The following is an 11,744-nucleotide window of genomic DNA, read 5'->3' as shown; positions in this document are numbered from 1 at the left end:
GCATTGCAGGGGGTTGGACTAGACCAGGCACCCCCAAACTGCGGCCCTCCAGATGTTTTGGCCTACAACTCCCATGGTCCCTAGCTAGCAGGACCAGTGGTTGGGGAAGATGGGAATTGTAGTCCAAAACATCTGGAGGGCCGAAGTTTGGGGATGCCTGGACTAGACGATCCTGAGGGCCCCTTTGAACTCTAGTTTTATGAAATGTTGTAAGCTCTCCTCAAAGGGGAGCTGCTTCGTCTGCTTCAACCCGCTCGGGGAAGGAGATCGACACCTCCTCATCTCTGTCCCTTCCGCAGGAGTGACACGTGTCCCTTCCCTCCGAGCTCAAGAACTTGATTGACGAGAGCAGCACAAGAGCAGGTGAGAGCACAACAATTAAGCCATCAATCAGCCTGTGACAAGCAGGGAAGGCAATGGCTGCAAACAGTCTGAACACCAGTGTTTTTACTCTATGTCGCCTCGGGCACGTACGCACCGCGGATAGATAGATCATCATTTGTAAGGACAACATCTGGAGTGCCTCCCAGACTGTCAGTGTTTTGCAGGAGGGATTCAAACGCACGTTTCAACTTAATGGCTCGAGTATTTCCAAGTGGATTAAAGCACTCTTGTCGCCTTCGTGCGACAAATTCGCTTTTAAAAACCTGCTTTTTGAAAACTGGACTTCTTGTGGTTTGGAAAGTGGTGGAGCAATGCACTGACGGGAAGATGTGTGGCCACTCTTCAAGCCAAACATTATTATGTAGCCTCTCTATAAACAAATCAGAACAAACGGTCGGTGAAGACCAGCCATAGTCTAACGGTACCACTGCAAAAGCTTAGTGCAAGCAAATCAAGAGGGATGCTGAACGATCTGGTTCCCCGCAAGAATCCTTGGCCTCTGTACCATTAAAAGGGAGGCATTAATGTTTGTCAGTTGCTTAAGCATTATGCAGATTAATTAACACGCCCTGGCATGCCGGCTTGGCCCACTCTTGCTAAAACACAGTTATATCCTCCTTCGCATAACTGTGTGATAAATTAGGCAACTTCCGAAGAGCTTTGTTCCTTTTCCCAATGTAGTCCAGCAGAGCAAAAGCTTGCCTAATCGGGTGCTACACTCCTTCACCATCTGTTTGGGAGCTAATTACGAATGCAAAAAAGAAACGTGCTTTGCAATTGCACCCGTAAAAAAGCTGTAAATGATTTAGGCGCATGCATATGCTCCCTGCAGAATTCAGCATGCATCTGCGGCTCCTTCTCCTTGCGTTACAGACACAAATCAAGGGGAAAGTACCCAATGCTGACTAGCAGAATGTCCCTTGGATAGCGATTCCCTCCCGCCCCCCAATCCGCTCCGACTTTCGTCTTCTTGGGAATGGTAAACAGGGCTGCCTTGAAACGATCCATTTGACTGCATTTTCTTCGCTTTGCTTTTCAAAACCGTTCACCAGCATTATGTAAACATTGACCAAATCATTCCATGGAGCAGACAAAAGGAAACCAGAACCTGGAAGGCAGAAGGTGACTCTGCAGCTGGGCCAGCAAGACTTCAAAGCAGGTTCCCTTCACACATCCTTATTCCCAAGACTGGAGAAGATAAGCAACAACATACCAAGTGCCTGGTGCCCTCCAGCCGCCTCTTCAATGCTCATGGAAGCAGTAGCAGTATCTGTTGTCTGCTAACACAGGTGGGAATAGCTTACCCTACAGTTAGCAGAGTTAATAAGCTATAAGGCTTATTGTTTCGGTTGGTCCTGCAAAGCTTCTGAATGCCCAGCTGAAAGGAACCCATCAGAAACAGACAATGACCACTAAGGGCTCAAAATCTTCGGTTCTTCCTGGTTGTCTGGGGTTGCTAAGAGAGGACATGCCACCAATCATTGTCCCTACCATACTACAGGATAGGAGGGTTTAGGCTTGGGCTTGGTGGATCTCAAGATGCACGTTTGTGGATCACACAGACACAATGTGATTCCCATCCCCTGGTTAAAGTAGGAGCATCTTTAGCCACAGAAAGACCCTTTCAAGAATCGCGTTCATTACATCTCCTGCAAATGAGTGGATTTGATAATGGTCAAATAGCACACAAATGCTGGCAGGCTCTGCCAAGTAATCATGCAACTGAGGATGCTCCTTGGTGATGTTGCGGGACTCCAACTCCCAACAGACCCAGCCAGCATGACTAATCATCAGAGACAATGGGAACTGTAGCCCAGCCTTGCCCAAGATGGGAGGGGCTTCCACTTCCTGTTTATTGTCAGGCATGTTCATTAAGCCAGCACAACAGCAACATCATGCCAATCCCAGGCCACAAACGTTTAGAAACCAGAAGGCAGGTGAAGAAAGATAGGCTTAAGCATGATACTCTAGACAAAGTTGAGGACTATTAAATTCCTTTTGTTTCAGTGGGCCTGTTAAGCACATGTTTTAAACTCTTTCCATGGAAATCGGTGGGAACTGAAAAGTGATCAACTTTCATAGATGGATCATATTTGGGACGGCTCAATCTCAGGGTCATGGGAGAAAAAGTTGGGCAAGAGATTCCTGCATTGCAGGGGGTTGGTCTAGATGACTCTTGTGGTCCCTTCTAACTGTACAATTCTATGACATTCTAAGATATCCAAAGTGCTTTGAAATGTTGTGATTTCGAGGTCAGGGTCACCAGCTATTATCTACTGATTTGAAAGTGGCAACCAATAGTCTTCCTTGCTCCTTAGAATTGCAGATAGACCTTGGAAGGGGATACAAGCCTGTCGGCCTCAGTAAAAACCAGCTTGTTGTGAGTGATATCAATAGTAGGTAAAGTTTAGTTCAAAGTCACTAATCTTAAACAGAATAATGTGAGTTAGATGCTCCATCATTAAGCAGCATGCAAAGGACGGAAGAGAGAGCACTGACAAGGAAATTTATGCTGCCGTTTCAGGATTCTAGCATCAAGGATGTGGTCTGAAAGACTGATGCAAAAATAAAATCAGAATATTTAATTTTCTCACATCTCAGTGCAGGAAGGAATGAGACTTGAATTTTTCTTTAAAAAGGTTAGCAGGCTTGAAGCCATCTTGAACTTTTTACCTTGCTCTTCTGAAGGCTGGAAATAAGTACATATTTCAAGCAAATCAAATGTTTGTGTTCATTGCCACTCAGTAATTCATTTCATCTAACAGCCTGTGGAGTCTCAGAGGCAAGTGTTAACTTCTCCACCCAGCCACCCCATCCCAGACATTTAGCCTTAAGACCTTTTCACTCTTACGCAACACTTTTTCTAAGATGCTCAATTGGGAAAGGATGACAGAGCTCCAATACCTTCGACAGAGAGGCAAAAGAGTTTTGGCAGCTGCTGTTTTGACCTGCAGAGATGGGAAAAGCTGTGCCAAGATGACTTCCTCGTCTCTGCAAAAAGATGCAGGAGCCTTGCCTGTCTTTGCACCAGGTTGCCTTAACTTGCTTTATTTCTCTTTCCATTATCTGCCACTTGCATCTTGTATGCAGAAGAATATTACTGTGGACACTGCCATCAACCTCCAATTTTCTAATTACCTGATCTTATTAACAAGACAAGATTCTACCCCAAAAAGTCCATTAAACACTCAAGTCTACCTCTTCAATTTCATATGAAGAGCAGTTCCCTACGAGTGAGATTAGACCAGCTAAGGTTACTTTGGGAAGCGAACTCAATGCCTTGCTACAACCTTTTTACTGTAAGACCTTCATCCACTTCATCTAAGGGGAGGTGAACTATCTGACCTTTTGGGGAATCAGGCTTGCTGTAAAAGACCTCTTTTTATCACGTATAATTGCAAAAAATGAATTTGTGACCCGGAAATAGTGACAGGCTCAAAAACAAACCAGAAGGTTGCTGCTGTGTTGGGAACCCCAACATCTAGAAAGCCATGGGTTCATCACCCCTGGGCAAAGCCTCTTGACAGAATTAGGCCAATGGACCTTCTTTAGAAAGGAGTTCCATGGTTAAGTCTCTACTACAGAAAAGGTCCTGTTCTTAGTAGAGACTGCAGGCAGTGGGGTACAGAAATGGCCCTTGTGGTGGGGTGGAGTTGCCCTCCCAACACTGGTGATTGGCACAGATTACCTTGCTGGTGTGGCAGCAGGTTGGAGGCAAAGGTGGGGCTTCATAGGTACATCAGTGGGAGTGCCAGATCAGGGTTGCACAGCAAACCAATCTCACTGCTGCCCTGCCCTGGTATGTTGCAGGGAGGATGGCTCAACCTCACCACTTGGGCTGCCACTGGGGATTCCCCTCGGGCGATGCCACCTGCAGTATTCTCACCATCTAAGGTTAACTTTAATGCAGACCAGACACCAGAATACACCAGCACTTGAAAAAATAATAATTCTCTTTTATTAGTATTACTAAAACGACAAGGTTGTGTTTTGAAAAAATGGCGTTCATTTAGGTTTGACTAGTTCACAAAGAGTGGCTTTCAGTAGAACCCAAAATACATGATTTACAAGCATATAGTGTTAAGGGAAACATGGGTGTTTCAAGACAGGAAGTGGAAGAGGAAGTGCTTGGCACATGGATTTGGCCCGTGTTGGGACAGGAGAGCCCATCACCTGCCAGGGAGTGGGGGCAGGAGCTAAAAACCCACCAAACACTTTCAAACACACAGAGACATGTATTGGGCTATCTGTTCCAATTAAACATTGTGAAATGTTTCCAGGGTTGAGAGAAGGCTCTGTGGTTTGCAGGTGCCAACGCAGTCAGCGTTGGACATAGCTGCCAGTTTGTTAAATCCAGGAGAGAAAACGATACACACTCACAGAACATGGTCAACACATTTTCAGAGTAAGCCAACAGCTTAAATGATGGTTACTTTGCATGCAAACATAACTGTAGGTCAACCAACCATTTATCTAGACTTCACCATCTGGAAAAGAAATATTTCTAGTGTTTTAATTTCCTCAAAGTAGTGCAGTCAAGGAGAGTCAAAGCAGCTCCATTTTCAAGGAGACCGGGCAACCACAAATGCTTATTGCTGGCATCGTCCTCATACACAGGTCTCAGTGCAACAGGCAAGTAGTTTTGGCCACTGCTGCGAGCTCAAGAACAAAATTAAACAGGTTTGCAGACAGTCACATACTTGACAGCCAGTGATAAACAAAACTGCCTCCAAACAGTTAAGGTTGGTGGCTTTTTTGCCTCTTTCAGACCACAAATAACTAGCAGAGTTACACATGGACTGGTGGACTGGTGGATAAAAGGCTTATGGGCTTGTGACTTGTGAACATTTGTAAATATTTGCTAGACTGGTGTTAAGAGTAACACCTTTATCGAAGGTTAATGTTAAGAGTAAGATACTAGAGAGAGTATCTTCTACCTTATGCCACTGCTGCAGGGATCGGGTGTTTCACTGAGCATTCATCCCCATCTGTTTGCAGGGAGATCAGGCTGACACTGGCTATTTAATGAGCATTCGCCCTAGTTTGTTTGCAGGGAGGTTACACAGCATGATGTCATATCCCAAACTTTACATTTCATTTTCCTGTCACTTTCCCTATTGCAAAGGGAAGTGGGTCTGTTGGTAAGACCTCCCAATCAACAACAAATATTGCAACCTCGGCTTGCTGGTATGTTACCGAACCCCACCTGAAAACAGTGACAGTGTGGAAATGCTCATAAGTTCCTTAGCACTGGCTGAATCTGCCAAGGTGGCACCTTCAATGGTCCAATTAGATCTAAGCTATGTTCTCCAGGAATGAATGGATGGTCTAGCATTCTACTGTAGCCACACCAGAAATTTGGGGGAGCTGGGAAGGGCAGAGAGAAACTAATGGAGAAAACACAGCTTTGGTTTTGTTTATATATTTCTCCACACATACAAACACACAGCTCATTCCAAAACGGATGAGCGTAAGGGTGCCTCTGAACCTTTTATCTGTGCTATTTTCCAAGTGGAAAAGCGAACAGGAAGTGTGAGACTAATCAAAGCCAGTCAGCCTGTGTCATAAATCCATGCAGCAAAGACCCAAGGTTTTCCTAATGGAACACTTACGATTTCCAGAGTTTACACAATGGCATATCACAAACCATAAAAGCTGCAGCCCCTCCATCACATGCCTAGTAAATTTTCTGCTCACATCTGGTTTCATATTTATTTCTAAATTACCTATAAAGCTATACTTTGCAAGCATTACTAGTGATCCCAAGCTAAACACCGAATGCACACTTAGGGTGCTCCATCCTCAGTTACTGCTGTCAATCATGTCAGTTTACTATCTACTAGCTCTGTTCTTTCTTAGATCCAGTAATAAAAACCAGCTGGAGGGTGTGTGTTTTTGGATTGTTTTTTAAGTACAGCTATCAGATCTCTCAAAATAACAAGAACAACTTTCCTGCTCATAACAGATGCCATCAAGCCCACATTCCCACACATGATGCGTGTTATGGTCTTTGGTGACGAGGTCAGATTATTTTCCAATTAGCATTCTGTCAAGTGTTAAATAACTGAGCCACAGAGAGCTGCGCTTTTAAGTCTTTCTCTAATTCATCCCCCAGACAGACTTAGCATTTGACAAATCTGCCACATCTTAAGCTGTGCCAGTGGTTCGGTCGTACAAACCTTGGAATCACACCCCCTGTGAATCTCTCCAGCATGACTGACACCCTGTTGTTCTTGCGCAAGCTGAAGGTAGTTCTATGGACCTTGCACAGGGGAGGGTCTCGGGGGTGGGGGTGGGACTCACAGTGCTTTAACGACACATACCCACCAGAAAGAGGAAGCTGACTTCATTACCGATGTCCTAACATTTAAATGTTATGCTTGGCACCCTCCTCAGTCTTCTATTTGCTTCCCAGCTCCTTATATGGAAATCGCTTGCAGGCATCACAACATCTTCGCCCCACCCCTATTGCACGTGCAATGAAACAGATGTGTCTGGAATCCTCACGAGGACCACTACACACACACACTGAGGGTGTTTTGGGGGGGGCATGCAAATGTCATGCATGCATGAAATTTTAAGATGTGAAGAAGCGCAAGACAGTGAAACCCAAAGCAAGTATTTCCCCTGCTTAACGCTTTCATTGGGTGCTTACGAGTCAGGTCTTTGCCTGAAAAAATAACCCTCTACAACGGCACATTGCTCGAGTTAAAATGAGTACATACTTCATGATGTTGAGATATTAGACACAATTTCGAAGCCTACTGAATTGTGTGAAATCTCCTTCTAGTCTTCCTTTTTGGCTTTTACATAGATTGGTAACTGTAGTTTTGTTTTCTCCCTCTCACAGCTCAATCCTATACATGTCTACTCAAAAGCAAATCTGGATATTTCCAGAGCATACTCCCAGCAGGCCTGTGCATTCTCGAAGACCACAGCCTCAAGCTAAACCAACCAATGATGACTGTGATTAAGACAAACACAAGAGATCGAGCCACGTCTGTTCTATTCTATAATGCCATTTTTTTGCCCAAACATTTCCACAAATTTCAGAAGCCTTACTCTTCAAAAGCATCCAGTCCTTTTAGCTAAAGAAACAGCATTCACCAGCATGGGAACATTACTGTGGTATTTAAACACTGGCACCCTGTTGTGCGCTTTGAAGAAAACTTATTAACCATTTGCATTACTACTTTATACAAGTAAAAGTTAGCACTGAATTCAGTACCAAAAGGTGTAGATCAGGCTTCCTCAAACTCGACCCTCCAGATGTTTTTGGCCTACAACCCCCATGATCCCTAGCTAGCAGGGCCAGTGGTCAGGGATGATGGGAATTGTAGTCTCAAAACATCTGGACTACAACTCCCATCATCCCTCACTACTGGACATGCTAGCTGTGGCTGATGGTATTTGGAGTCCAATGACATCTAGAGGGCCACAGCCCCCCCCCCAATCCCTGGTTTACATGGAGCAGGATTAACCTATCAGTCACTGAGAGATTCTACAAAATTACTGAGAGTTCAATGGGACTTACTCCCAGGTAAGAGGGTACAGGATTGTTCTCTCAAGTCAAAGTAAAGGGATGCTGTCAGATAATACATGGCACAACCAAGACCTTGCTTCTTCACCAGTTGAAATAAAAAGCATGGGCTGTAGTGTCACGTCACTTTGTCAGCTGCCATACCATCCCTCTGTCAAATTTTGTTTGGAGCAATAAACCTGGCAAGCTGCATCTCAAAGGAAAAGGTGCAATGCAAGTGCTAGGATGCCTTTTCTTGTTGAAAGCATTTATTTGGAAACCCTAGTTAGGTTTTTCTGGCATTTCCTCCTTATTAACCATATGCCATGACACCTCTCTACGAGCCAGCATTCACCAAGATAATGTAAAGGAAGAATCGGTGAGTGGGAAAGAGGCTGCAACCACTTCCTGCTTGCTAAATACAGTGGTACCTCGGTTTAAGTACACAATTGGTTCCGGAAGTCTGTACTTAACCTAAAGCGAACTTTCCCATTGAAAGTAATGGAAAGTGGATTAATCCATTCCAGATGGGTCCGCGGAGTACTCAACCTGAAGCAAACTTAACCCAAAGTATGAGTGTAATTGGTTCTGGAAGTCCGTACTTAACCTGAAGCGAACTTTCCCACTGAAAGTAATGGAAAGTGGATTAATCCATTCCAGATGGGTCTGCGGAGTACTCAACCTGAAGCAAACTTAACCCAAAGTATGAGTGTAATTGATTCTGGAAGTCCGTACTTAACCTGAAGCGAACTTTCCCACTGAAAGTAATGGAAAGTGGATTAATCCATTCCAGATGGGTCTGCGGAGTACTCAACCTGAAGCAAACTTAACCCAAAGTATGAGTGTAATTGGTTCTGGAAGTCCGTACTTAACCTGAAGCGAACTTTCCCACTGAAAGTAATGGAAAGTGGATTAATCCGTTCCAGATGGGTCAGCGGAGTACTTAAACTGAAAGTACTCAAACCGAAGTGTACTTAAACTGAGGTATGACTGTACTTCCTTTACAAATGCCTACAGAGGCCATTCGCCTGTTCCCTTTTGAGCTTTCTTCCAGTTTCAAAACCTTTCACATGAGGAAAATGGGTTAAACATGGCAGTGGGTTTTGCTAGGTGGGGGCATTAGGAGTTGGCGTCTAAACACCTGTAGGTCACCAGGATTATTATTATTTTTTACAAAAGCCAACCAGTCTGGCTAACAAAGGATTATTATTGTTATTGTTTTCCATAAGCCAACCAGTCTGGGTGGGTAGAACTGTTAAACACCTCTCCCCTACCAGTTTCCTGCCCTTCAATTTCCTTTGCAAAATAAGCCTCTTCCATTTCCATTAAAACAGCTGGTTCTGCCCTCAACAAACAAAACTCAATAATGTCATGTCCTCCTCAGGATGCAAGGAACAATGGCGTCCTGGACTAATTCCGCAAACATTTACTTCAAAGCTTTTGCTAGTGCTTAGAATGTAAGAAGAGCCTGCTGGATCGGGCCAACAGCCCGTCTAGTCTAGTACCATGTTCTCACCGTGGACAAACAGAAATACCTATGGCATGCCCACAAACAGGAGCCAAGCACAAGAGCAGCACTCTCTCCTCTTGTAGCTTCCAACAACTGATATTCAGAAGCCTGCCGCCTTCAGCAATGCAGCTAGAACGTAACCATTGTGGCTATTAGCTGCTGATGGCCTTAACCCGTGAATTTTAAACTTGATTTCCCTGCTTTAAATGGGGATTTCTAGAGCAGCCGTGATTTGGGTGCATTTTCAGAAGCTGGGATTGAGAGTGCATAATGGCTCGAAGGCCCCAGGCAATTAATAACCACACCTCTCTACAAGTACACTTGGTGACATGAGCAATTCTTACCCTGCTCCTCATTTCGGCTCTCCTGTGCTTTTTAAAGTTCTGGTCCCAGGATGAGGAGTCCTTGCACTCTCGGTTTCTGGATAATCAAGGTTCCTTGGCATTTGCCCTTCACTCTAGGGACTTGGCTAGAAGCACATGTTGAATGTTGCTTAATGACACCCTCTTTTCACCTGGCATCATTCCATGATTTCCCTTATTAAAATCAGCTGCTGAGAATTCTTCCCACCTGGTATGTATATTTGCTACCTGCTCCTGTAGCATGAATACAACAGAACCTACTCCAAAGGGCAATTTCCCCCTGCCCTGAGAGGGTTCGGAGAGTTTTTCCAAAACAATTGCTATTATTATTATTTTTAACAATTTGTACATTACCTGCAATAAAAAAGTCAAGAGTCCAGCATTTAATTTCCCAGTATCCTTGGCAAAATGTAAGTGGTTCCTTTTCCCATTGATCTTGTAAGGCAAAATATGTACAAGTACCAAAAACATTACAAACAAACACACTGTTAAACATGACACAGGAAATGGGAAAAGTCTCAGCGACGCATCACAAGCGTGTGAATTTGGCCCCTGTATTTTGTGATATGTTTCTAAGCATCTTCCCTGCTGTTAAAGTCAAGAGAGTTCAGATCACCTCCTGAAAAAAAAGGGAAATGGTTGCTTTCTGAACATGACTGAAAAATAAAAATAAATAAAATCCTAGTACAGTTGTACCTTGGAAGCTGAACGAATCTGTTCTGGAAGTCCGTTCGACTTCCAAAATGGCTGCAGGAAGCTTCTGCAGCCAATCGGAAGCCCCATTGGACAACCAACTTCCAAAAATCATTTGAAAACCGGAACACTCACTTCTGGGTTTGCGGTGTTCGGGAGCCAAAACGTTTGAGACCTAAGCTGTTTGAAAACCAAGGTACTACTGTACCCCAAAGCTCAAGGGATGGACTTGAATCTCCCCATTGCTTCCTCCTACATGAGGTGGACAGCAAGAACCGAGAAGACGGATCCCAAAGCCAGCCCCAGCTGCAAGAACATCATCATCAATACTCCGGTTGCCTCTGACAGCTCTTTTGGCGTGACTTTGGGGCCATACATCATGGCTAATGTATTCAGGTAGCCATTGCTGAATCCAAGCAAAACTGTGAAGACCACCGGATAGGCATCCTGGGTAAAGAAGACCTTTGTGATGTGTTTCCGAGGTTGGAAGTTGCACAGCATGAAGACCGGCACGAAAAAAGTTCTCAGCAGAACCAGAGCCGGCAGCAACTTGCTTTTTGGTCCAGGGACCTGGATCCAGACAGTGATTTGCCGTCCACACCAGTCGGCAAAATTATACAGAAGGAAACTAGTGAGGGGCGTGAAGTACTTGTCCGTCCACAAGCTCCCTGGGACCTTGTTGACAGACTCTATGCTGGATGAGATTGCAGGGAAGATGATGATAGAGATGAAGAAGACGTAGAAGACGCAGAAGCCCAGCACTCCCATCTCCTTTAGGATGGATCCCAAGGGAGGGATTCTTCCTCTTTGGTTTCTGTCTGGGGGAAGCAGGCTGGTGTTGCCTGTGGCCATATCGCCATCCTCCAAATAGTCACTAGGCAAGACACATGGTGGCTGTGTGCCGCCCTGTCGTTTTCCCATGTAGTACCTGAAATAAGAGAGGCACAGAAAAAAAGGCTTGTGTCAGGAAGCCCAACAAAGATGGCAAAACTAAGGACTGAAACGGAAAGGAGATAATCATCAAAGATGACAACAGTGCCAGAAGCCATGGTTTGTTTATGGTTCACTCCTTTGGAAACAGCTGAAGGATCTCAGGTGGCACAACAAATCTCTGGGTTGCCACTGCTAGTCAGAGAAGACTAATACTGTGTTTGTGTTGCGAGTCATTTATTCAAGGTCCTGTAGCTTAGGAAGTGTATGAATGAGTCAGGAGTGTCTGAGCAGAGGTGACAAGAGGGGAGGAGGCTGGTGGACCCTATTCCAAAGATCCCTGTTA

General features: G+C 44.7%; 1 protein-coding gene across 2 annotated transcripts in view; it reads right to left on the bottom strand.

Moving 5' to 3' along the window:
• Positions 1-4,322: 4,322 nt before the first annotated feature.
• Positions 4,323-11,744, bottom strand: part of SLC29A3 (solute carrier family 29 member 3) — a 35,058-nt gene continuing 27,636 nt past the window's right edge. For both annotated transcript variants that reach the window (XM_035137593.2, XM_060274906.1), the window contains one exon: positions 4,323-11,396. In XM_035137593.2, coding sequence (XP_034993484.2) covers positions 10,721-11,396 — 676 coding nt within the window. In that variant the 3' untranslated portion in view covers positions 4,323-10,720. The remainder of the gene's footprint in view (positions 11,397-11,744) is intronic.

This window comes from Zootoca vivipara, chromosome 5, assembly GCF_963506605.1.
Source record: "Zootoca vivipara chromosome 5, rZooViv1.1, whole genome shotgun sequence".
NCBI lineage: Eukaryota > Metazoa > Chordata > Lepidosauria > Squamata > Lacertidae > Zootoca > Zootoca vivipara.
The sequence above is the reverse complement of the archived record's forward strand: the minus strand, read 5'-3'. Positions and strand labels throughout refer to the sequence as shown.